The sequence below is a fragment of the Camelus bactrianus genome, chromosome 13 (genome assembly GCF_048773025.1).
Source record: "Camelus bactrianus isolate YW-2024 breed Bactrian camel chromosome 13, ASM4877302v1, whole genome shotgun sequence".
Classification (NCBI taxonomy): Eukaryota; Metazoa; Chordata; class Mammalia; order Artiodactyla; family Camelidae; genus Camelus; species Camelus bactrianus.
This window is the reverse complement of record NC_133551.1, coordinates 11951817-11977466: the sequence shown is the minus strand read 5'-3', so window position 1 is coordinate 11977466 and position 25650 is coordinate 11951817. Positions and strand designations below refer to the sequence as shown.

At 42.5% G+C, this 25650-nt stretch overlaps 2 protein-coding genes across 3 annotated transcripts in view; one reads left to right on the top strand and one right to left on the bottom strand.

Moving 5' to 3' along the window:
* Nucleotides 1-7633, bottom strand: part of LOC105082465 (guanylate-binding protein 1) — a 46601-nt gene extending 38968 nt beyond the window's left edge. The window contains exon 1 of the mRNA XM_074376051.1: nt 7497-7633. The gene's annotated coding sequence lies outside the window, so the exon portion shown is untranslated. The remainder of the gene's footprint in view (nt 1-7496) is intronic.
* On the top strand, nt 1008-25400 carry LOC105065085 (guanylate-binding protein 7). Of its 2 annotated transcripts, XM_074376050.1 has the most exons (12): nt 1008-1301; nt 7533-7608; nt 10990-11185; nt 14354-14481; nt 16473-16582; nt 16789-16985; nt 18337-18582; nt 19508-19788; nt 21001-21213; nt 23333-23435; nt 23765-23958; nt 24815-25400. In XM_074376050.1, the coding sequence occupies exons 3-12, from the start codon at nt 10996-10998 to the stop codon at nt 25040-25042; spliced, it is 1890 nt and encodes a 629-aa protein (XP_074232151.1). In that variant the 5' UTR covers nt 1008-1301; nt 7533-7608; nt 10990-10995; the 3' UTR covers nt 25043-25400. The 2 variants fall into 2 exon arrangements, with proteins under 2 accessions (XP_074232151.1, XP_074232150.1); XM_074376049.1 differs by lacking the exon at nt 1008-1301 and having other exon boundaries at nt 7422-7608.
* Nucleotides 25401-25650: the final 250 nt, after the last annotated feature.

Below are 25650 nucleotides of genomic sequence, written 5' to 3'. Positions count from 1 at the left end.
ATTTTTCATTCAACTTGTTAGAAATGTTATCCTACTTTCTCTTAGTTTTTATAATTTCTAGCAATGTTTGTTTCCAATCCTAATTTTTCTTGCTCTATATGTTATGTTTCATTTTTTCACTAGATCCCTACGAGGTTTTTATACTTGGTTGTTACTGCTAATCTGTGAGGTACATGGCCATATTTATCTTCTATTTGTTTTGCTTGGGGTTCAATGAGAGTTTCATCTGACCTTTGTTTGCCTTTCACTACTTTTAGAAAATTCCTGTCCATTTTCCCTTCAAATATGTTTTCTTCTTCCTTCTTTACTTCTTCTATTTGGATTTTTCCAAATACATACAGTAAACTTTTAGACCTTGTCCTGTGAGATGTTCTCAGCTACTGAACGCTCAGTTGCTTTTTTTTTCTCTTTGTCTTTGATTTCCAAGTGGTTAAAAGGTATTGCTCTATCTCGGGTTCTCTGATTCTTTCCATCAATTTGCCTGCATGTTTTTAAGCTAATTCCACTAAAATAATCCTTAATCATTGATATTGTGCTTTACTTTTATAGGATTTTCTTTTAACTCTCTAAGTAGTGTCCATGTCTTCACAAAATTTCACATATGTTCCTGAGTGTTCGTCACCTTCTCACTAGATCCTTCAGCATAATAATAGGAATTTAAAATCTGTGCCCTATCTGCTTGTTCCAACATTTGATCTATCTCTGATTTTGGTTCTGTTCCTCATTTTATCTGATTATAATGGACTGTTATAACGTGTTTTGGTTTTGTTTTTCTGCTTGACTACATTTTAATTGTATGTTTGGCATTGTAAAACAGTAGACATTGAGATAATAATATTTATGTTTGAAACTTTCAGTTGTTGTGATTGTGGGGGCATTGGTTGAGTGCAGCTGTGTCCACCTGGCTGGGCTTCATTGTTGCTGTAGCTACATCAAGTACACAACAAGCTTCCCGTTCCTCCAATGGAATTCTGCCATGGCATTGATCTCAGAGGGAGGTCTGAGGATTTCCTGGGTATTCCTGTACCACCATCAACTTTTAGCAGACCTGCAGACCTGCATTACAGTCTCTCTCTGTGCCCTTGACCTATTCCATTGGTAGACTGCTGCATTTGTCACTCAAGGCAAGGCTTTGTTGAAGGCCTGTGTGCTCCTAGGTTCTCCAGGTCTTCCTGCTGCACCTCAAACCTTGGGAAGCCCAGTCAGCCTGTCCAGCCAAGGATGTCACACATCTCCTTCCCGGCATCTGCTGTTTCTTACGAGCACCTGATGGAGGCCAGCGGGACACTTTTTATGAGTAGGTATGGATTCCTCTTATGCCAAGTTTGCTCAAGATTCTAGCCCTCTCCAATGAAATTATTCTGTATGATACTATAGTGACTATATGTCATTATGCATTTGTCAAAACCCATGGAATGTACAACATCCAGAGTACACCCTAATGGAAACTATGTACTTTGGTCGGTAATAAAGTGCCCATGTTGGTTCACTGATTGTAGCAAATATGCCACAGTGATGAGGGATGCTGAGGGTAGAGGAGTATATATGAGGGGGTGGGGAGGGCTATGTGGGAACTGTCTGTATTCTCTGCTCAATTTTACTGTGAACCTGAAACTGCTGTAAAAGAATAGTCTATTAAAAATAAATAAATCAAATAAAATAGATAAATTAGAGAAAAGTATTCTAGCCCTCACTCAGTCTTTAAGAAATTTATTAAAATTTTACTTAATTTATTCTATTGTCTATAATTTGCTAATGGTTAAAAAATTTAAGTGGCTTCTCAAAGGACATTTGGACCCTTTGGAATTCAGTTTCTCTTCTTACCTGGTGACCTAAACTGTCGTGGATTTTTAAAAGCATTATTTTATAGATTCTTTGGTTCTTTCTTGATTTTCAGACTGTGAAAATATTTTCTTGGGGCATTTTGGAGTCCCAGCAACTTGGAACGCGGGTCTCATTTCTTTTGAGTAGTCAGTCTAGCTTTGCCAGTTTCACAAAATACCAACATTTTGAAAGCTTTGATTCTCTTACTGTAGATTGGTTTTCTGTTTCATTAAGTATGCTTTCATTTTTACTTTGGTTTATTCTACTTTTTCTGTATTTGTATCATGTGTAGAGATTGACATTTAGCTTGTTTTCAACTTTAATTGTCTACTAGCATGTGGCTCTGAGGCCACGAATTTCACTGAAATTAGCGATTTGGCTGCATCCTGAAAGTTTGATGTATAGCATTATCAGTATTGTTCATTTTAAATATTTTATAATTTTCAAAATAAAATTTTCTTTGACCTATAGGTTATTTATATGCATATAAGAATTTGTTGTTACATTTTTGTCAGCATTTTTTAACATTGTCTTATGGTAAATTCATATACTCGGCTAGACTTTAATTATTGAAGTTGAAAAAATACGTTTTCTACAGTGTTTGATCACAGTTATCAATATACGAAATCTCTGTTCAGTTTTGCTCATTCTCCTCTACAAATGTCCAACCTCACTATTCATTCCGTGTGTTTGCTCTAATGATCAATCATAGAAGTGGGGGAAGTGTGCTTTTAAAATTGTAGTCTTAACTATTCTTTTAGTTCTGCCCATTTCCTCTTAATTTATTGGAGACTACATTACAAAGTACATACAAATATAATAATATTATGTCTTTCTGGTAATCTGGAACTTTCATCAATTTTCTATATTATTATAGACAGGATTTTTCTTCTCTTTAAGTCTACTTTTATATGCTGCTGTATATTACATGCACAGACTATGATTTCTGTTTTCTTGTAACACTTGTAAACACTTCTGTTTTTATATGATACTATTTTTTTATTTCTACAGTGCTTTGTTTATTATTTCTGTAATGTATAAATCCCCTTTCTTTATGTATGACATTTACATGGCATTGTATTTTCATGTTTCTCAAGAATAACATATGCTTTAGTTGATATTATGTACATATCATGCATTATTCCTGTTGCATTAATTTCACTTTTATTTACTCTATATTGCATATATGCTTTTGTATGTTATATAGTTTCACACTTTCCTTCTGCTTGACCTATTATAAGTTTATCTTTCTCTCTTCTGTTTTCTTTCAGATAGATTGAATATATTTAATTCCTCCATTTGTCTTCTGTTTCTTTAGAAGATGTGAATTGACTCTGTTGCTTAGCTCAGAATTAAAACATGCATTCCTAACACATCATGATTTAAAACAAACAATGGCTTTATTCTTCTTTTAGGAAAACAAGGTCTGGGAAGGTAAATGTATACCTTGGGACTTACATGTTATTATTATAGCGAAAATATTCCTCCCTGCCCCCATCATGTGACAGTAATCCTACCTCTTGATGATGATCACAGTCAATTATCATGACAACTCCAAGGACACTGACTCATTCCTGTGCCTGCTCTATTGGCGCAAGATGCCCAGAGAGAACAAGCAGCAGCATGGCTGTAGCTTACTGGCCCCTTAGTCCGTCCCCTGGTGGAAATATTCTCTCTCTCTAGGAACCAGGATCTCTGGAAACACAACCCAAGGTTTTCAAGATTAGGAAGCACAAATACCCCTAAAGATGTCACCACAAGTGATACTGAGTGGGAATACTAGTCATTCTGCCATTGGCCTCCAATCCCATTTTTATGCCTACTGGGTGCACAGAACACTATCATGACTACAGGTTTAAGTTATTTACCTTATCCAGAACAATGGTACCCCATCCTCACAGTAGTCATGGTCAAACTGACCTCTCAGTTGCCTCTATAACAATGTGTTCCACAGCTCTGCTGGGAAAGCAAGTGTTGAATCATGTGATTTGTGGTAGAACCAGTGGAATGCATGTCCCACAACTGTGGACTCATTCTGTGTTGTGGAAGTGGCCAAACTCATCCCTAAGAATTGGGGAAAAAGCTCATCTTGGGAGGGATATGTTGACATACTGCTATGGTCTTTACCAGCACAGACAGCAAGCTAACTGAAAAGCTATAGTTTTAAAGAGAAATGTATATGTTTTCCTCCAAATTTGGCTGCTTTATCAAGTAGGACTTTCCTTGGTTTTTTTTATCATTATCAGGTACTGGACAGACCCAAAAGGCACAAAATAGCAGAATTCAGCTGAGTATATGGAAGTGTTGGGAATACTTTGAAGGAGAGGAAGTTTGTGCCTAAACAGGGTAGATCCTTGTCAGGTCATGGCTGCAATTTCTGCTCCCTTCACCAAGCAAGAACCAAGACAAAACAGAGAGGTTGACTGACAGACAGCTACACCACCTCTCATGCAGGAATTAGGTGAGCTGGTCATGTAGTTTAAGATTCGCATTATATGCCTATAATTGTACTATGACTGTTAGGCTCCCATATTCTTAAAACCTAGTGGAGATGAGTGAGAAGTTAAACACCCCCCATGAGGGATGTGTAGATCCAAACAAATTAAACCCAACAAAGCCAACCACACTGAATGAGACCCCATTGCAGTGGATGATTGCAGAGGCATTTGGAGCTTTCATTTTGCATTAGATCCTGGTTTCCCTTTCAGTGTAGCTCTAATGGACACCTTCTCCCCACCCCCATTCAGCAATAGTAGTCTGTGAACTCTGATCAGGTAAACCCTCATCTCCTAGTAAAAGGAAACATTAAACCAGCAATAATATTTCCGCTTTATAAATGGGATCTAAAGAGAGTTTACCCTGAGCACCATCAGTCCTACAGTGAGCTCTGACACCCAAGTGATAAATTAAATATTCCTCAAAGTTCCTTAAAATGGACACTCCCTGACAAGTGCTGCGAATGTGCAAAGGAGGTATAAATACACATCTGTCTTTAGCACCCCAAGACAGACACAGAAAACTGTCATTTCAGTATTCCCTCTACCTCATGTCCCAGACACACTACAACTGAGTCTCCTCAGGTGATACACTGCACTCCGGCTTGTGAGCAGGGTGACATGTTTATTACAGCCAGATCAGCACTCCAGCTCTTTTGCCTTACATTGTGTTCATTTCTGAGTGTCTGTTCTTTGACCTTGTTGATTTCTGTGCTCAGCAATGTACAAGTTGCTTCAGTTTTGTCTTGTTTTGGCAAACATTTTGTCCCACTGGCCACTCTCTCCAAGCCTAGAGCCCCCAAGCTTATGAATCTTATCCCGAGAGGGCCAATATTCCTTTGTATCCACATGTTCCTTACCTGAATGACTGCACTCAGATTTCTGAACTGAAAATGCTTCAAGTGTGAGCTGCTGACAACGCTGCTGCATCCCCAGCTGTGTTCCTTCACTAAACTCTGAGTAGCAGGATGGGAAAATGAGGCTCTTTCTGGCAGGATTCTCACCAGACACCAAGCTGAGTGCACTAGGTGACTAATAAACACAATGTCTAAAATCAGATGCTGGACCACTTTTTCAGAGTTAAAGTAATAGACAATGAAAACACTTAATTTCAGCCTCATTGACTGCCTTCAGTTTAGAATCTCATTTTAATCATTCATCCTTTTCCAATATTATACTTTTGGGAATTAGACTTATGGAATACAATTCCTTAAAGTATTTTTCTTGAAGCAATTACAGAAAATGGAAGCTGAAAATAAGACTATAAATTAATTCCCCCTCTGTAAATAAATATCTATCATGCTTTAAAGACAAACATATCTAAGTGCCCTTTCAGTCTTCATCTCAAAACACATCTTCACATCCTCATTGTCAACAATGAAAAGTTAACGGAAACAGAAAAGAAGACAGCTTGAGAGACAAACAAGACCAAGACCTGGAGAAAAAGAAAGACAGAGAGAGAGAGGGAGGGAGACAAATCCCTTGGATCCAAGTAACTGAGAAAGGATTAACTTTGTTTGGTCTTGGGTCATGTGCCACATCTCTCCCTAAATCGATCATGGTGGCTTAGGAATTATAAGGCTGTGGTCATTTTCTCAGCTTGGGTTCAAATCTTAAATATGCCACATTTATTTTCAGGATTCTAGGAAAATATGTTCCTGACCGTGCTGCATATACTTTTAGTTATAACAAGCTTTGAAGCTCAAATATTGTATCAGTGTATTTTACAAAGTGAGCTTGTGGCTGTCCAGCTAAGGACGATGCTCACCTAGCTGCACGTGCAGCTGAACAAGTCCACGGATGGAACGTGCACCAGAGCATGTGCTCTGGGAGAGTCTTGGCCATGGATCTTTGCGACTGTAGCCCATCTGCCTTCCTCTCCCTTCCTTCCTTCTGACACACAGATGTGGTGATGAAACCACATCCCTGATGGTTAAAAACCTGTAAAAGGAGCTGGTAACTAACAAATCTTGAGCTCATCTTACAGAACAGCAGATAAAGGGACAGCTTTCTTTTTTCTTTCTTTCTTTCTTTCTTTTTTTAAAGCCCTCTTCTTGTAACACAACCAAAGTGACTGAAACCACTGGTACCAATATGGCTGAACAGACTCTGAACAGAACAGACTTGCTTGTCCCATGCGTGACTTATTTATATCCCAGCCTGCTTGTTTCACACCAACTCCCCATGAATATGCACACGCATCCCATGAAGAAGAACGGAAATAAAGTAGACCTGCACACAAACCAATGAGCTCACCTTTCCCTCACTTCCAACAACTTTTTCTCAAAGCCTAAGACCATCCTGCTCCTTTATCCCATCATTATCCCAAGCACCTCCCCTTCTGGGGGGCAGAGCTAAGACTTGTTCTCCTGCCTCATTGTTTGCTTGCCTCCCAAATAAACCCTTTCTCTGCTGCAAACCTCAGTGTCTCAGCGTGTTGACTCACAGCTCCTCAGGCAAAGGAATCTGGTGCCATAATGGCAGACATCAAGCTTATACGTGTTACGTAAGTATAACACCTTAAACATACACAACAATTCAGAAGGAATCTCAATCACCACCAACCACCAAATCTGGATCCACCCTAGACAAAGACAAGGAAAAAATTGTATGACAAAATAATAGTGAATATGTCTGGGCTATAAAATCAAGGATTTTATAGACACATGTACTGCTAATGAAGAAAAATCACTAATAGAAAAACAATACATTTCTTAACAAAGAAAGAGAAAGGAAATGAGCACATAAAATATTTCTGAAATTATAAAAAAAATTAATAAGCTCCTTTCCTCAAAAAAGCACCCGTGAGTGACAGACTATTGAACACTCTTGTCCCACTGTTACTGGCCCCACGTTCACAATTGGGTCAAGGACGCACCTAAGAAACCCATGTAGGAGAGACAATGTTGGGTTTGTTCAGCCAGGTGTGAAACCTGTCTTTCCCTGACTTCATCCAAGTTCCTGCCTGCAAAGGGATGTAGGAAGAAAGGAAGGAAGGAAGAGAAAGAGAAAGCGAGAGAGAGAAAGTGAGAAAGAAAACAAGAAAGCAAGCAAGAAAGAAAATAAAGGAAGTAAGGAGACAGTCTTTGCCCTTCCTAGAAATGGCCTTGTCCTTTCGCTTTCGTTTCCTGTAGACCAGACTGAAAACTGGTTGGATGGCTTTAACACCCAGCTCACCTTTCATCTTCTAAAGAGAAGTATACATTTCCATAGGAGCCAAAGGCCAGAGGAGCTTCTCCTGCGCCCAGGGCAGCTGAGAATTTGATCCGCTCTGTTTCGCCAGCGCCACGTGAGTTTGTTCCTAAACTTCAGCTTCCTTGCAATTTGCCATGAACTAGCAACAAGCATAGCAAGAACTCCCCCAGAGCAGACCCCGCGCTGCAGGCGGGGTGGCTCGGGCGCCAGCTCCGCGGGAGGGAAAGCGGCTGGTCTGGCGCCGGGCTGGTTTGGCTCTGCAGCTCCGTGTGGATGCAGGGCAGCTGCCAGGAGTGTCCTGGGTCCGGGAATGCAGCAGAGATCTGTGCATGTGAGAGGGAAGAATGTGTCCTGCCTCATCTGAGGAAAGAGGTTGGAGGTCCTTTTTAGCACTGATAACACTTCACCAGCCTCTTCCCAGAGGCGCTGGATGGGGTCCCTACCAAGTCAGGTCCCTCCCTCCTGGCCCTCCTCCCCACCTCAGACAGGTCCTGCCCCTGCCCCTCTGGGCATTGGAGAAGCAGAGAAAAGATGGCCCTTGACATATAGACAGCTTACATCCTGAAAGACTGACCCTGGATTAGTTTTGTGTTAACATTTGCTATTCCAAATACTGCAGAGCTGGATTATGTGCAGTAGTTAAATGTGGCTCTCAGTTAAAAGCTATTAAATGTAACTGTAAGTCTAAGCAAGTTTGTTTATCGTGGATTATTTGTAATGAGTAGCCCACACATGATCTGCCTCAGGGTAACTTTGTAATTGCTGAAGACACAGGGCATGTGGTATTTTTAACCATCACCCCAGGCAACTCTCAGGAATAATCTTTGCAAAGTGTTGATCATCTTCTGCCATCTAGTAGCACTATTCTGTTTATTTAGTTTCAAATTTAAAAGGGTTCTTCGTTTTTGTACCTCAGTATAGTCTGAATTAAAAACAACATCTTTGTAAACTCATTGACTGTTACACAAAAGTTTATCAATATTCAATCTAAAAAGTGACTTCCAGAATTCCTCTTGCTTATTCACCTTAAAAATCAACCAGTTATTTTTGAAGTAAAAGTGGGTTTGTTCAAGCATAGCAGTGGAATTGCAATTTGGGACAAGCAAACTCTAGCAAAAGCCATAAGCAAGTCCAAGAAACAAAGAATAGGAACCTTTTTTTATAAAGAAAAAAGAGGAAGTTGGGATGGATTGTTTTCAAAAAAAGTCCATTGGAGAAAAATAAGATGATGACTGGTTCTCATTGGCTGAGGAGTCTGGGTGGACAGTTCTTGTAGACCTGCTCCTTTGGGGAACTGGTCTTGATGCCTTTCCTGTTGATGATTCTTCCCTCGGGGCCTGTCATTGACAAGTATTTCTGTAACTGACAAGTGGTGCCGCATGGGAGCGCCCCCTTCTGGCCTCCACTTGAGTGAAATTTCCATTTATTAATTTTCACATAACACAGAAGTAAAAGGTCTTTTTAGTCCCCCATCTCTTCTCCCAATCCACTATAGAAAAAAGAGAAATTATAGATAGGAATTGTGTTAAACAAATTCATGGTTTTTTTTGTAAGAAAAATTGTTTATACCTTACGTTTCTTGGCAACTGACAGCTCACAGAATGCACTGACACAGCCTAACACATTGTCTAACTTACTTGCTGTTGAAAGAGTAAATTAATGCAGGAAACGTTTTTTTTAAAATTTCTGAGAACCTACATGTTACCAGTTGTGCAGTAGTGAATCAGGCAAGAATTCTTGTTTTCCATATGATATTGATAAAAATTGAGGCTTAAATTGTCAAGTTCCTTTGTCAAGGTCTCAACAGACAGTAAGAGACTTGAACTCTTGGGTTTGAACCCTGGCAATCAGACTGCAGACCCACTCTCCATCGGAGTTGTCCCTCTCAGCTGTTACAGCCGGGCCTCCCGGGCATGCTCAACATCCTCTTGGCATGTGATGTCCCACTTGCTTGCACCCAGGGAGGGAACTGCCACTGCCTAAGGACACAGCCAATCCTCCGCCTTCATTCAGAAGTGACCCACCCTGCCTTCGGCATTCTGAATACTCAATTTTGAAACACTACTTATTCAGGGTTAACTTGGTACCAGCATGATTTTTAGGAGCAGAATGAACATTCTGACGTATTTATTCCCCTAGTGACCCTAATGAACCATATATATATATAGTGCTGCCATTTTACAGAAGGAAAATCTGAGGCCCAGAGAAATGAATCTTTCTGGTGGTCACACAGCTACTGGAGTACAAGGAGTTGTGACTGTTGCTTCATATTGTCTCTAAGAAACTAAAGGGACAGTCAGAGCTCTCTGACTGCTCAATCTGAGTATCATGAAACACCCGATCATCGTGCTGGAATCATTTAAGTAGAATCTGGCCCAGATGTAAGACTCTGACAGATCTAGGCAGATGCCCCTTTTGCTTGCCTCTCTCCCCTATCAGCCTTAATAATCAAAGATGTGCTGTCATTTCAGTTAGTAAGTTAATGATTGCATGAACGACTTTGTGTAGTTAGCACAAAGATCTGTCCTGTTGTGTTTGAGGGAGAGCTGGGTTTTTCATCTATCCTTCTTTCTCTCATAGTCACACCTCCTCCAGCCCATTCCTGCTCCCAGCGATCCACAGAATCTGTCCTCACCAAGGTCCCTGATCATATTCCTTTTCCCTTTATGGCTCAGGCCTTCGCTGACTACCCTCTATGTAAACTCTACCACCAACACCTTCTGTCCCATCCTTAGTTGTTTTCTTCAGATCGTTTACCATAATTAATAGACACTTAGTGTTTTGCTCCTCCACTTTCTATAGTATCTGCCTTCTCTGTTAGGTGGAGCTCCAGGAGGCAGGGATTTGCATCCATTTTGTTCACTGTTTGATACTAAGCACCGAGAACAGTGTCCAGCACACGGTAGTTTCTCCATAAATATATATCCAGTTACTGAGTGACCAAATCATTCTGGAACTCCTGAAATCTTCTCTGGTCACTCCTCAGCTCCTTCAAGCCCCTTTCTGCCTCTAATAACTCAAAAAGTGATAGTGTTCTCAAGTCTCCACTGGGAGAAGGGTATAGCTTAAGTGGTAGAGTGCAGGCTTAGCATGTCCGAGGTCCTGGGTACAATCCCCAGTACCTCCTACAACAATTAAAATTAGTAAACCTGATTACCTATACCCATCAGATAATATTATAAGATAACCTCAGAGATGTGTCAGGTCTCCATCATCAGTGGCTTGTTTTCTCATCCTATTCACTATGTGCGTCATGTTGGCAAGGTTGTTCTAGGGTTCATCTGAGTATAACTAATAGAGCGCTCATAAGCTACCTGTATCCGGCCTTGGCACAGTAGACTAGTAGTTATTATTGAAAACATAGAAAACATAGAAAATTGATATAAGTTCCACAAGCAGAAAGCTCACGTGCACGTGACTTGTGTGACCATGAGAGGTGAGCTTTGTTCTACTGAGTTGTTGCTCTGGGTTACAGCTTCCCATGGCATCTGGACCCAGCATGATGAATCCCGTCTGTCTGGTGGAAAGACAGAGCAGCCAGATGACAGTAAATCCGGATGCACTGAAGATTCTCAACCAGATATCTCAGCCTGTGGTGGTGGTGGCCATTGTAGGGCCATATCGGACGGGAAAGTCCTACTTGATGAACCGCCTGTTGGGACAGAACCATGGTGAGTGCTGCTCAGGGCTGCTCAGGGCCATGTGCTTGGAAGCAGGGATAATGCAGGTGCTGAGCATTCTGCTCCAGGGTCCATCTCAGGAAGAGCCTAACCCCTCCCACTGAAGGGGACTTCAAACTCTCACCACCAAATTTATAAACTCATACCCATTTCTTTATGAAATTTACTCTTTTGTCCATTAACAGAGAATTCCCACACATGTCAAACTACCCACCTCCTTAGTCCTGATCCCATCCACTGCCATCTGCTCAGGGGCTCACTTGCATTCAGTATTCTCTTCTTTTCTCCTTCATCACTTTTGTCCTAAACCACAGGGGCATTTCAAGCAGCACAGAAACACTATTCAATATGTACTTTTTTTTTTTTTTAAAGGAATGGAATGAAGAACGGACAGCAAAATCCCTGGATCCCAAATCTCAGTGGGGCTACTACCCCTTTTTATGGCTTTATTTCACGGGAAAACTTTCATAAACTATACTTTCTCTTTCTCTACATAGTATTTTCTAATATATGAACTAGAACACATGCAGAAGAGGGCATAAATATATGTCTATTATATATATAAAATAAAGTCGATAAAGCAAAGGGATTATCTATTGAGTCACTGCTCAGTTCAGGAAAAAAAACATCACCAACCCACAGAAGCCCATGTCACTTGCATCAAACCCTAACTACAGCTAAGCAATATTTTGATTTTTGTGCTGTATTCTTTCAGGCTTCCTGTGTAAACATGAGTTTACAATCTATGTATATGTTTCTGAAATGTAGCTTGGACATGGTATAGGAAGTTGCATGCTGGTATAAATTAGGATCTTGCTTCATACTCTCGCTAAGTTGTTTACAAAGTCGATCTAGTTCATCATATGTGTCTATAATTATTTTCACTGATTGAAGAGCATGCAGTTGGCAGAGGGCACCATGGTGTATTCACCCACTGGTGCTGATGGACATTTGTATCACGTGCAGCTCTGCTGCTTCATGAATGGTGCTGTTGTGAGAGTCCTTGTGTCTGTATCCTGGTGCCCATGTGCACAGCTTCTTTGTGTGATGTGCCCAGATGTGGACTTGCTGAGTCAAGGAGCCTTTCTGTCTTCAGCCTTTCTAGATGGTATTGAACAAACTTTTAAGCTTCCTATTCAATGTGTATACTTATTAGAAGTAATTTAGAATTCTTCACATCCTCATGAAGTTGGTAATACACTTTTAAGTTTTGCTGATGTGGTGTGTGTGTAGTCGCATGCTATTTGCCTCAATACAATTAAATTTGAGCACCTAGTCACACAGTTATTTGTGATTTACATTTCGTATCTCAAGAAGTTGGGGTTTTTCCTACCAAGTTGCCTACTTGTTTCTTCTTGATCTGTAGGACCATCTGCCTACATCCTGTTGAGCATTTCTGTCTGAAAGAAACATTCACCATTTCTTTCCTAATGTCCTCTTCTGTGGCTCAGTGCCTCTCAGGATTAGGGGATAGGACATCAGTTCACTAAACTCAAAGGATCCCGGGAATGTCTCATTGTCTCTCTCAGACTCTATGTCTATTTCTTTCTCTCTCTCTAGTTTTTTACATTCTTCTCTCCTTCTTGCTTTGCAATCTCTCATTGGTTTCAAACAAAACTCACAATTTTGTCTTTCTCTTAGAGGATCTCTTGACCACAAATCAACGAGTTTTCCTTCCCAGGCTGAACAAAATTGTCTTGTTTTTTTTCCTTTTGAGGGATTCAAGATTTGAGAACTCTAAGAAAAATACACCAATCAAGGAGTTTCAACAATGTTCTTTTTTATTCTATTCGAGATAATATCAGGCAATAAGGGAGTCATCTACCTTACGAAGGATATCCCTACACTAGTTGTGTTTTGAAACACCTGAACTGTGGCCCACCACACCAGTCATATCTCAGGAAAAGCAACACACACACATACACACATACGTTTCTGCCCAATCAAAGATGGTGAGCAGAAGCAGGTCACCACTCTCTCCTTGTGATGTCTTCTTTCTGGTCCTTATCTGTCTTACTGACAGTGATGAGCACCAGGTACACCTTGTCTTTTCTCCTGGGAATGATCAGGTTGCTCTGCATTCATCAGCAAGCAGTGAAGTACGATTATGATGTAGAATAGTGCATATCATCTCAGGTGTTATAGCCCCTCCATGTAGAACACACCATGTATGGAAATTGAAGGGCCTGAGCCATGCTGACCCGTGCTCCCCTCGGTGTGCCATCACATCCATTTCTGTTCTCAGGTGAAGGCGGCATTGGTAGATGACAGATGTTATAAATCTTGGACAAGATACATTACCTGCAGTGTCTCAGCCATACACTTTGCATCTCTCCCTGTGGGTTTAAGGCTTTGCAAAATAGATGAAAAATTCTGACAGGTCTTTTATGCTTTCCCTTATATTATATCCTGAGTCAAAGAACAAATAATTCATCGCTTTTCAGGAGGAGACAGAAAGGAGGAAAATCCAGAAATATAGGGGAAGGAAAAGAATCTAGCAAAGCTGACATATCATAAGGTGCTTGAAGGGCACCGATGATCCACTTAAAGGGTAACTGTGGATGCTCAGTGGCAGGACAGCTACAGGAGCACCAGCAAGGGAGAGTGAACTAGTGAAGAAGGTGGAGGCATCAAGGGAGTGGCAAGAGCAATAGCCAGGCAGCCATTGTAACTCCTACAGCCTGAGGGGACAGGCAGTGAGTGGATAATACAATGTGCCAAAGACCAGAGCTACTGAGTGGAGCTAAATGAAAGGATATGTGACCAAGAGAGAGGAGCAGAGGCCTTGGGTCACTGTGGGTCACCTGGGGGGAAGAAAAGCCAGGCACCTGCTGCTAATCCACACTGGTTCATCTCCATCAGAAAGTGGAGGAAGGCAGCTCTTCGGTGTCAGATAAAAATAGAAGGGTTAATAGAGTTTACATTAATCTCAGAATGTGACAGTTTGAGCCATTAATGGTAGGAGGTGAACAAGTGACAGGAAGTATTTCTTGAGGTTGTTCTGAAGAGGTACAGATGTTGGATTTGCTGTTCTTGCTGAAATGGAGGAACCTCCCTTTCAGAAAGGCTTTCACGTGCAGACAAGGGTAGCCAAGGCAAGCCGTACTCAGCCTGGACCGTCTTCTGTCACTGCACCCTGCTTTCTTCTCTTCTTCGCAGGTTTCTCTCTGGGCTCCACGGTCAGGTCTGAAACGAAGGGCATCTGGATGTGGTGTGTGCCCCACCCCTCCAAGGAGAGCCAAACCCTGGTCCTTCTGGACACCGAGGGCCTGGGTGACGTGGAAAAGGTAAAGCAGAAAATCTTCTTTGTTCTTGATAGTCCACTTATATTTTAACTTATTTTAGTTTTAAGTTTTGGAGGGAGGCGATTGTTTTTTTTTTTCCTTTGAATAGAGGTACTAGGGATCTCGACCCCAAGCCCCCCTGCATGCTAAGTACATACTCTACCACTGAGCTCTACAATGCCCTTCCACTTACATTTTATTTTCCCTTCTCAATTTAAATTTAGTGACATAATTCTATATACTGCAAACCCAATGTTGAATAAGAGGTTAAATTCTCATCCCTTGAATCTATTCTATAATAAATTAAATACTTTGAGTATTATTGAGAGATCTTACTTTTCACACTGGGGTGAAAGATCCAAGTTAGCAAAGACTTACTGGGCATCAGAATTCCAGGGCTTGTGTTCAGTGCCACAGACATCGCCGTGAGTGAGGTCTGGGCCCAGAGCCTCGTTGGGGAGATAAGAAATATACAGAGTTACCAGTACATGGAACCATAGGTACGGAAAGTGAGAACCTACCCCTGCTGCTCATTTGGGTACACAGACTGCTGGAATTTGTAACCCATGCGACCAAGGAATTCTAAAAGTTAAGATGTCTGCGGTTAATGGGTTTAGAGGCAGAAATCTGGAAAATAGGGTTTCAGTGAAAAACGCTATTTCAATTATCTCCAGAAAAGGTTCAGCCACATCAGGGTCAGTCATGAAAATTTTAGTCCAAGCATTTGTGCTGTGAGGAGAGATTCATCAATGACGTCTATAAATAGTGCACTCTGGCCCCCAAAAGTACTTGATGTGGGGTAATTGTAGAAGATCGGATTTTACACTCCTGCTTGCAGTCATCTTTTCCCCTTTATATTAGTCTGAGTCTATGTCAAATTTAGTGGCCTTGAACCTTTAGCTTTCATTACTGCAGAAAAGAGCTGTGATATGAATTCAGACATTCTGAATTTAAACATTCAGGTTTAAATATTCAAGAATCACCTCAGTGTCAACCAAAGATGACCTACAGTTCCTAATAGTCTGTAGTTGGCATAACCCTCTTCTTCTTACCTCATTGCATTTGTCAAGGAACTAGAACATAGCAAATTGTAAACTGATAGCAAACGAACACCTGCTGCCCTCACTACATGTCGTGATAGGATCTGACTCCCTTCCAAGGCCACTCAGGACTTGCTCTCATCTCGTTTTCAGCCTCACCATCTCCTAGCACCGCCAGGAGCACCACTTCAGTCAAATAAATTAGCCCTGTGATTCCTCCGTGGGATCGCATTTCCCAGCAGTACTGATTCACTTCTCCCAGTCCTTCCATCTGCACTGGCCCTTTCTCTCCACAAACCCACGTCCCGTCAGTTTTTAAAGCCCAGTTATTTTCATCTGAATGCCATCACATCTCTGACAGACAAAAGGACTTATGGCTCTGAATTCAGAGTACTTTTCTTTGGTCTTTATTTTATTTTATTTTTTTCATTCGATCTTTGTCCTTCGCATGAGAACATGAGGATCCACTCCAGGCAGTTTATCATCTTGGATACATTTATATGTTCGCACATGTATCGGCCCCTCTAGAAAGCCATGTCACTGGTGCTAGGGACTGTCCTGTGGAGCTTTATAGCAACACAAGCAAATGCAGTATCTGGTGTTTTCTAGACACACAATGAACAGCTGATGAGTTTAGGTAAGTGGCATTTGTGTCCCTAATGCGGGCCATAATCAAGAGAAATTTGCAAAAGTATCATTATTCCCTTATTGCTTAGATTCTATGTGCCAGGCAGTGTATTAAACACGTGACAGACATTTACGGTGTCATTCCGTTCTGCTAAAAGCTAATGCGACTAAGGCCCTGAGAGGAGAACACGTCATCATAGGAAAGGTTTGGGTTTAGCATTGTTTTGAAGTTTATGTCATTTGCCATCATGTTGAGTTACGGTACAGCTGACAGAAAATGATCAAGCGAATGAGAGTATGAGGTGTGGGGACCCCACTGCTTTCTAGGGTGACTCCAAGAGCGACTCATGGACCTTCACACTGGCCGTGCTTCTGAGCAGCTGCTTTGTCTACAACAGCATGAGCACCATCAACCACCAGGCCCTGGAGCAGCTGCAGTATCCTTCCCGGACCGGAAGCCCCAGGTCCAGTTCACTGAGTCGGTGTAAATGCCACTAAGGCTACTTCCCTTTCCCATGACTCCGTTCTCATGGCTGAGAAGAAGGGGAAATGGGGCAGAGAGGAATTCTGATAAAACTTGTTTTGTGGAGCGATCTGGAAATTGTGTTGCGGGGCAACTCTCATTCCTTAGCTAAGATCCCAGCTATGTGACCGAACTCACTAATCTGATCAGGACAAAATCCCCGTGCAGCTCTGATGATGGAGAGGACTCAGCTGATTTTGTGAGTTTCTTTCCCGACTTCGTGTGGATTGTGCGAGATTTCATGCTGGAGCTGGAGTTTGATGGACACCCCATTACTGAAGATGAGTACCTGGAGAATGCCTTGAGGTTGATTCCAGGTATCAGAGCCTGGCCAGGCTGCTGGGGGGGTCAGGAGGTCATGGGGTCTGCAGAGCCCTGCCACCCAGCATGTGACCTCAGTCTTTATTTGAGATTGGACTTGTGCTGGGTGAATGACAAATGTCATGGCTCCAGTCATTATTCTTGTGGAAAAACCCCAGTGGTCAGAGTTTAAGTTCACAGAGGAAATTTAGAATCCAGTATTAGATCAAATGATTTCAGGAAACTTGATGCCATGAAAAACCGAGGCTCACACATTTATGTTCCATATGAAGTGCTTCTCCTTTCCTGTGCAAAATAGCTCATCAATACAGAAATTGGTTAACAAAGAATCACAAGGTAAACAAAAGAAATAATCTTTGAAATTCTCTTTGCCCTGTACATTGTACTTGCCCATATAGCCACATCCCTCATATACAGGCTGTTTGTACATTGAAAATTTCAGAAACAGCATAGTCATGTTCTTCCAGGAAAACTGTCCAATGCCTCGTTTCCTCTTTCTCATAACATCACACTTCATTCTAGAGCCTTGCCCGACACGTGATATAATAAATTAATTTCTCAACTTATATTTAGCAGAGAGGATAATGGTGGTACCCAAAAGCAATATGCATTTGGTTTATTTAATCTTTTATTCATCCTTTCAATAAACATTTATTGAACTGTTGTCATACACCCAGAGATGCTCTGTATAATACTGTCACGTCCAATATAAAAGAATGCAGAGGACTGCTGAGGTCCAAGCTTCACGAAAGCTGGTCTCAACATGAGAGGGTGTACACTGAAGACATTTCCAAATATATTTACACCATGTGTATTTTTTGACTCTGATCTTATAAAGCTGTTCATTTACTGTCCTGAGTATTATCTGCTCTCCACATGTGATCTTCCCAGCAAGGTCATATATATCCTGACCATGATGTTACTTTACCGCCCATATTTCCTCTCTGTCACAGGGTCTGTCATGTCAGAAATACATTTCTGACAAGTTTTGTATTAATGTATCTTTGTAGAAAAGTCTAATAACGAGTTGAACTGCTGCACATCATGCAAGAACTGAGGAAAATAATCATAAGATTTTTCATTTGGAACAGATCCTCTCCTTCTTGTTCAGAAGCACTTCCTACACTCTTAGCTCTGTACCAAAAACAAGACAAAAGAAAATTAAAAACAGGGAGGGAGGTTTCCATGCCCAGGGTAGAGAAGCATAAGTTCAATTTGCATGATTCAATAAAAGGAGATTTACAGGCAGGGGAGCTACAGGGATGCAAAGCTCCCTGGAAAGGAAAGTCCTCACCCCCTGACCTGAAGTCTGTTTCTTCAGTGTTTATTCTTTCTCCACTTCTGCAGGCAAGGATCCCCAAGTCCAACATTCCAACATGCCCAGAGAGAAGATCAGGAGTTTCTTTCCAAAACGGAAGTGCTTTGTCTTTGACCGGCCTGTCACCTCCAGAAAACTATTAGTCCATATGGAGGATGTGCCAGATGACCAACTGGATGAGAGTTTTCAGATGCAGTGCAAAGATTTCTGTTCCTATATCTTCACCCATGCAAAATCCAAGACGGTAGGAGAGGGGGTCACGGTCACTGGGGGAGGTGAGTCTTTCATTGCGGCCTCTCCCTCTGTGGGTCAGGGTGTGTGATGGAGCTGTGAGCGCACTCTGGGTTTGTCAGCAATTGTGTTTCCTTCTGTATGTAATGTGGGAAAGTAGATGTTCATGCCACACACTGAAATGCATGCTTCTTCACTAAAATTTTCCTACATCAATGTTGTTGAAGCCTGTCAACCCTCATAATACTATTACAGTAATAGTATAAGGACAGGAACCTGTTAAGTTAGGAAAAATGCACATTGATGAGACGTCTGATGGGATAAGTGTTGGAAGTGATGATACACAAGATGTTCTGTGAGTTTGCATGAATGAGGAAACAAATACCAGGTCATGAACCATGTAGACTCACTGAGTGAGAGACAAATGCATACTCAGTCTCACGTCCCATGCTGACTTCATGCATTTGCCCCCTGGGCAGTCACACGGGGCCCTGTTCTGAGATGGGCCCTGCTTGGTTTAGTATTTCTGCCACTGTCCTGAAATTCTTGATGACACTTTTACATGGGGACCACACTTTATTACAAATAGTGTGCACAAACTGTGTATCTTACATACGTGTGTAATTAGTTCTGTTTATTCTACTACACTGGGAAAGGATGTTCTTGGAGACCCTTGAATATATTGTTCGAGATATTTCACCTAATATTATAATGTGATGCATTTGAGAATCATAAGTTGGAGTGAGTAGGAGACACAGTGATGTTATTATAAGGAAGAGGATTCATGGAAGAAAGAGAAGGAGGAGACAAGGCTGAAGACAAGATGAAGATGAGAAGAAAGTGAAAGAAAAATAAATTCAGTCAAAGCCTAGTGATTTTTAGAATGCTGATCTCTAAAGCTAAAAAAAACCCAAACAAACAAACAGGTAAGAACTGTCTCTGCTGCCCTAAATATCCTGTGTCCATCAGGGCTGGGGACGCTGGCGGTGGCCTATGTGGACACCATCAACAGTGGGGCAGTTCCTTGTTTGGAGAATGCAGTGATGACTCTGGCGGAGCGTGAGAACTCAGAGGCCGTGAAAAAGGCAGTTGCCCACTACAGAAAGCAGATGGCCCAGCGCATGACCCTCCCCACAGACACACTGCAGGGGCTTCTGGACGTGCACGTGGCCTGCGAGAGGGAAGCCATCGCTGTCTTCATGAGGCACTCCTTCAAGGATGACAAGCGGGAGTTCCAGAAGAAGCTTGTGGTAACGTGCCTTAGAAGGTCTCCTTCCTGAATCTGTTCTTCTGGAATGATCCCAGACTCCCTCTTTTGTCCCCATGGCTCATGTGCTACTCATCATAAAATGAGTTTAGATACTTATGACTGGCAAGGTCTGTGGGCTACAGTCCATCCTTTTTCTAAAAGTTGGGCTTTTATTTTGGACTGTGAAACATGAATTACCCTCTGCTTAGCAGTGTAAACCAACACACATTTATTGGCTTCCGTTCCTTCAGGTCAGCTCCCAGCCCAGGGCACGTGGGTGGTCTCAGTGCACTGTGGCTGGAGATGAGGGCTTTGTCCTCACATGGAAGCTGCAAGGAACAGCCCTTCGTCTTCGACCCAGCCATAGTGCATTGCAGCTGCCACTTTTCTGATCTCTCTGACTTCCTCTTCTGCTACCAACAGGAGAAAACACCTTTGAAAGGGCCTGTGATTAGGTAATGTCCACTTGGGTAATCTCCATTTCAGAGTCAGCCTGTGCCGTGTAATATAATTTAAACACGGGATGAGTGTTCATTGTATTCACAGGTCCGGGGAATCTGCAGAGTGTGGACAACAGTGGGGACAATTCTTGGAGATCACAATTCTCCTTGCCATAGTCACCTTTATGGAAACTTTGATTTTTGACCATCCTACAAGTTGCAAAAATCTTAGTTCACATAGAGCAAAGCCAGCTCTGTTGTAATTAATAAGTTTACGCAAAAAAAGCCTGTTCTTATATTTTCACACACTCAAATCCTTGATGAGAAAAGAATCCATGAAGAGTTCGGAACTCTGGGGAGTGTGTTGTTAATTCATTAATAGGGAAGTGACTTGCTAATTACATGTTCTTATCCATAGCTCTCAAGTTTTCAGAAGAAACTCTACTCCCATTCATAATGAAAATTTCATTTCTGTTGTGGGTGAATGGCTGGCTGTTAGTCCTACTACAGTTAAGGGAATCATGGACATCACACCTGCCAACCCCATCATTTCACAGGTGTGGAGTCTGAGCCCACAGGGTTTCAGAGACTTCCCACAAGGCACACAGAGAGCTGGTCAGAATTGGGGCTAGAACTAGTCTCCTGACTCCATGTGTATTATCCTGTGTTTCATGCACCCAGTTGCTGTCAGACTGCTTCTTCTAAAGGAACGCAGTTGGAGTTTCCCTTCTAACAGGTTATTTTTATCGGATTTCCCCACATTTCTCTGGCAGGTCACCATCCAAATAAAGAAGGAAGAATTCTTGTTGCAGAATGAAGAGGCATCTGTCAAATACTGTCAGGCTGAGCTCCAGAAGCTTTCAGAGCCCTTGATGGAAAGTTTTATGGAAGGAACTTTCTTTGCTCCTGGAGGACACAAGCTTTACTTAGAAGCAAGGGACAAGCTTGAACAGAACTATATGCAGCTGCCAAGGAAAGGAGTCAAGGTGAGGAGTAAGGGGGTGGGAAAAGAACAGCAGATTGGAGTCAGAGGGTCTGTGTTAATTCATGTGGTTGCCAGGTTCTGCCTTGTGCAGAGGCCACTATCTGCTGCTTGGGACCAGGTCACCAGGACACTGACTGTGGAGCCCTGGGGGGCTATAGTGCTGGGTGCTGGTGAGGGGAGTAAGGGTCCAGGAGATGCTGGGATGTTGGCCACCCACTGGTGAGTGAGGCCATATCACAGGGTTAATATCAGCCAACCCAGAGCACATAGCCAGGTCCTGGGGTCTGGGTGCCGGACCCAGGGTGCCAGAGCATGTGTTGGGTCACTGTTGGTTAGAATCTGTTCCTGACAAAGTTGGTTGCTGGGTCAAGGGGTGTCTTGAAGCTTGTGTTGAACTGCTTGTTGGGCAGAGCCCAAGCCCAGCTGGTTCTCTGGCAGGATCTGGCCTGTTTGTGGGGAACAGGCTCTGCGGGGTATAGGACTGAGTCTTTTTTGTGGCTGGTGTCTTCCCACTGGTGGGTGGAGCTGGGTCCGGGGTCTCTGGCTGGAGGGCAGTGCACTCAGGGCTTCAGGTCTTGTGCCTGTACGCTGGTGTGAGGGGCTTGGTCAGGATCCCGTGTAGAGGTGGCTGTGGGCTCAGGAGGCCCTAAGGTAGCCTGTCTGCTGATGGCTGGGGCTGTGTCCATGCTGATCTAGGTGCTTGCCCTCAGGAGTCCCAGCACGGTCACCTGCAGACCGTTGGGTCAGGGTGGTGATGGATCTTGGGGCTAAAAAGCTAGAGAGAAAATTCCAAAATGGTGATTGCCAGCACCATGTCCACAAGGTAGAAGGAGCTCCCCAAAATGGTGCCAACAGTGTCTGTCCCCAAGGTGACCTGCAGGTGCCCTCTGCCTCTCTGGGACACTCTCCAGAATCAGCAGGTAGATCTGACCCAGTCTCCTCAAATTATCACTTCTGCCCTGGGTCCTGGGTCCTGGGTCCTGGGTCCTGGGTCCAGGACCATGTGAGGTTTCGTGTGCACCAATTATGGATGAGTCTTGGGGGAAGGATATAGCTCAAGGGGAAGAGGATAGAGTTCAAGTGGTGGAGCACATGCTTAGCCTTCACAAGGTCCTGAGTTTGATCCCCAGTACCTCCTCAAAAGATAAATAAATAAATAAACCCAATGATACACCTCAAAAATAAATAATTGAGTAAAACATTTTGAAAAACCTGTTACCAATCAGAACAAAAGCAGTATACAAGCAAACAAAAGAGAAGTCATTATTTCTGTTATCCTTGTGGGACTCCTGGAAGCGAGCCCCACTGGCCTAACCTCCTTGGGCTTCCTGGGGCTAGAGCTGTTACTGGGGAGCCCAGTTGGGGTTTAGACCCCTCGCTCATCTGGGAGAAGGTGTGCAGTTCCCTTTATTCTCCAAGTTGTGAATAAACAACCCGGGGGAAGGGATTTGTCTACGCTACAAATGCTTGTGGTTTCTTCTTTGTGCTTTCAGTTATAGCAGATATTTTTTGATAGATTCTGTATTTATTTATTTATTTATTTATTTATTTATTTAGTGGATGGTTGTTCTGCAAATACTTGTGTTTTAGTTGGCCTGTGAGAGGAGGTGATCGCAGGGTCCTTCTGCTTTGCTGAATTGCCTAGACAATCAATTTAATAATCAGAACCATGGTGTGGTACCACTGTCATCCTCATTATGAAATTGAGAAAATGCTACATGAAAATGATAGTTGCCTGAGATCACACAGCCCATGAGTGGTGGAGCTGGTGGGTCAGTGGCATGTTCTCAGCAGGAATTCAGAGCTCAGAAGAGAGCTCAGGAAAGCTTCCTGGAAGGGGAGGTAGAAGCTACAAGATGAAGTTAAAAAAAATGGAATTATAATAGAGAAAGATTAGATGAACATTATTCAGAAGGGAAATGATGGGCAGGTACTGTGGTTGCAAACAGTGGAGGATGGTTGGTTGTAGAGCTGCACATGACTCTGACATATGTGACACTGTCGGATACTTTGAAAAATGAAGATTTCACAGGGTCCAATCTGTAGTTTTACTGAACAAAAATTTCCCCTGCAATAGACTTGGCTGCCTGACAAATACTTGCTTTTTGCTGCTTCCTCAGGCAAACGAGGTCCTGCAGAGCTTCCTGCAGTCCCAAGCAGAAATGGAGGAAGCCATCCTGCAGGCAGACAAAGCCTTCACAGATGCAGAGAAGGCCGTGGCAGGTACAGGGCAGGGATGAGCCCACAGATGGGAAGGTGATTCCTGTGCTGCTCTTTGACTGGTATGACAGCAAACACTTCCAGACACCAGGGACTTCTTTTCCTTCTGTGGGAGCTCTCTGATATGTCTGAAGACAACTCTGGGAGGCTGGGTTGCATGTACGTCTGATCATTGCCTTTCCATCCCATGCTGAAGCGTGTCTTCCTGATGTGGAAGAAGGCGTGTTCAGATTCCCTCCAGCTATTTTAAAGTCACTTTAGTGGCTGAGCTCAGGAGGGTGCAGCTCGGCATAACTGATATTTCTTCCCTCTTGAAAATTCTTATTAAACAGCTGAACGTGCCCAGAAGGAGGCCGCTGAGAGGGAACAAGAATTGCTAAAGGAGAAACTGAATGAGCAACAGCAAAAACTGGAGGTGCAGGAGCGAAGCATGAAGGAGAACCTAGCACAGCTGGAAGAGAAGATGGATAGGGAGAGAGAAGACCTTCTGAGACAGCAAGAATGGGTGCTGGAGCACAAGCTGAAGGTAGGTCTGGAGGGGCCTGGGCAACACCTTATGGATGACACCCCAGCTCCTTGGGAAGAAAGGAGCAGAAATTCTACCTAAAGTCAGATCCCACAGGGAAATCCAAAGACATTTGATTCATTGTAACATCAAAGTGATGTGGGCCGAGCAGGAGGCTTACGTCTGTAAGTCTCAGCACTTCCTGTAGTCTTAGGGTTCACAGGGTCCAAATTACATGACCTGGGTTCCTAGGCTGCTATTTGTGGTATCTATAGGGTCTCACTTGCCCCCATGTGAACAGGACTTCAGTCCTGTGGTTCTTAGGACTTTCAGTATAACCATCAGAGGCATGAAATAGACCTGCCCCTGAAAGAACCATATTGTGCCTTGTAGAAAGGACTGGAGGCTGAAAGCTCTACAATTTGCAGCCATTTTTTCAAGGTCCACCTGACTCATGTTACGCATCTCGAGTCAATGCATTTTTTTGTCTGAAACTGGAGTCTGGTGACAGTATTCAAAAGAGAGTCAGCAGTTGCTGTTATCTGTGAAATATGTGTGGTCGTGTTACCCCAGGGCAATAGGAAGTAACTGCAATTCACCTACATTCCTTCCCAAAGTGCATTCTTAGTACTGGGGCACATCACTGAGACAGTTCTCAGGCCTGATCTGGGCCCACGCCTCCCCACCCAGTTAGATTGTTCTGAGGGACCGTGGGAAACTGTAAACCCTGCCCAGGTCCAAATGTTTGCAAATATTGGCCAAACATCAGAAAGCATCTCGGGGACAGAGAAACAGACCCGTGTTTAGCTGCTGCAGCTGTTAGACACACACTGCTGACCCCCGGGTGTTTTCAAGTGGGATTGTCTCGTTTTCACAGATGCAAGAAGAACTACTTACAGAAGGATTTGAAAAGAAGTTTGAGGCATTAACTAGTGAAATAAATAAGCTAAAAGAAGACATTGAAAGAACCAGAAACAATTACCCCTCCATGATAGCACAGGCCATTGATTCAGTGAGAACCATATACATTGAATTGCAACCTGGGTCTCATTCAGTATTTCGCTTGTGGCTGAAATTGCTCAGGGAGACTTTTAGAAGGTTTTAGAACTCCTCTTAAGTATATTTTGGACGATTTCTTATTTTGAATAGAGTAACAGTATAGCTCATTTAAAAAATATGTGTCATGGTAGTTTTCTTCAAGGAAAGTTTAAACATAAAAAATGATTCCCAAAGAGTTACCGAAGTGATTACCAGGGCCTGATGTCAAAAAGAACAAAAAAATGGATTGAATTAGTTAATTTGAAGAAATGGAAAAGAATCTGGAAGACAATGATGAATTATAGAAAAGCCTTAAGGAAAGCAAAAAAAAAAAAAACAAAAACAGTAAGAGGACGTACGTTTGCCGTCGGGGACACAGCGCCAGTGAGCAAAGTGCAACAACCACATTTTTAAATGTGCAAAAATATGCAAAGAGAATAAAAGTGTTTAACTTCACTAACTCTATATGCAGAAGAGATGAAGATTATACAGTAAAGCTAGGGAAATAAGTACACGATCTTGTGGTAGCTCGAGGCAAAGACAAATGTGACCATGAGTATACATATGTTCGTGTATAACTGAAAAATTGTACTCTATAATGGAATTTGACACAAAATGTAAAATGATTATAACTCAATAAAAAAAGTTTAAAAAAAAAACTTCACTGACTCTAAA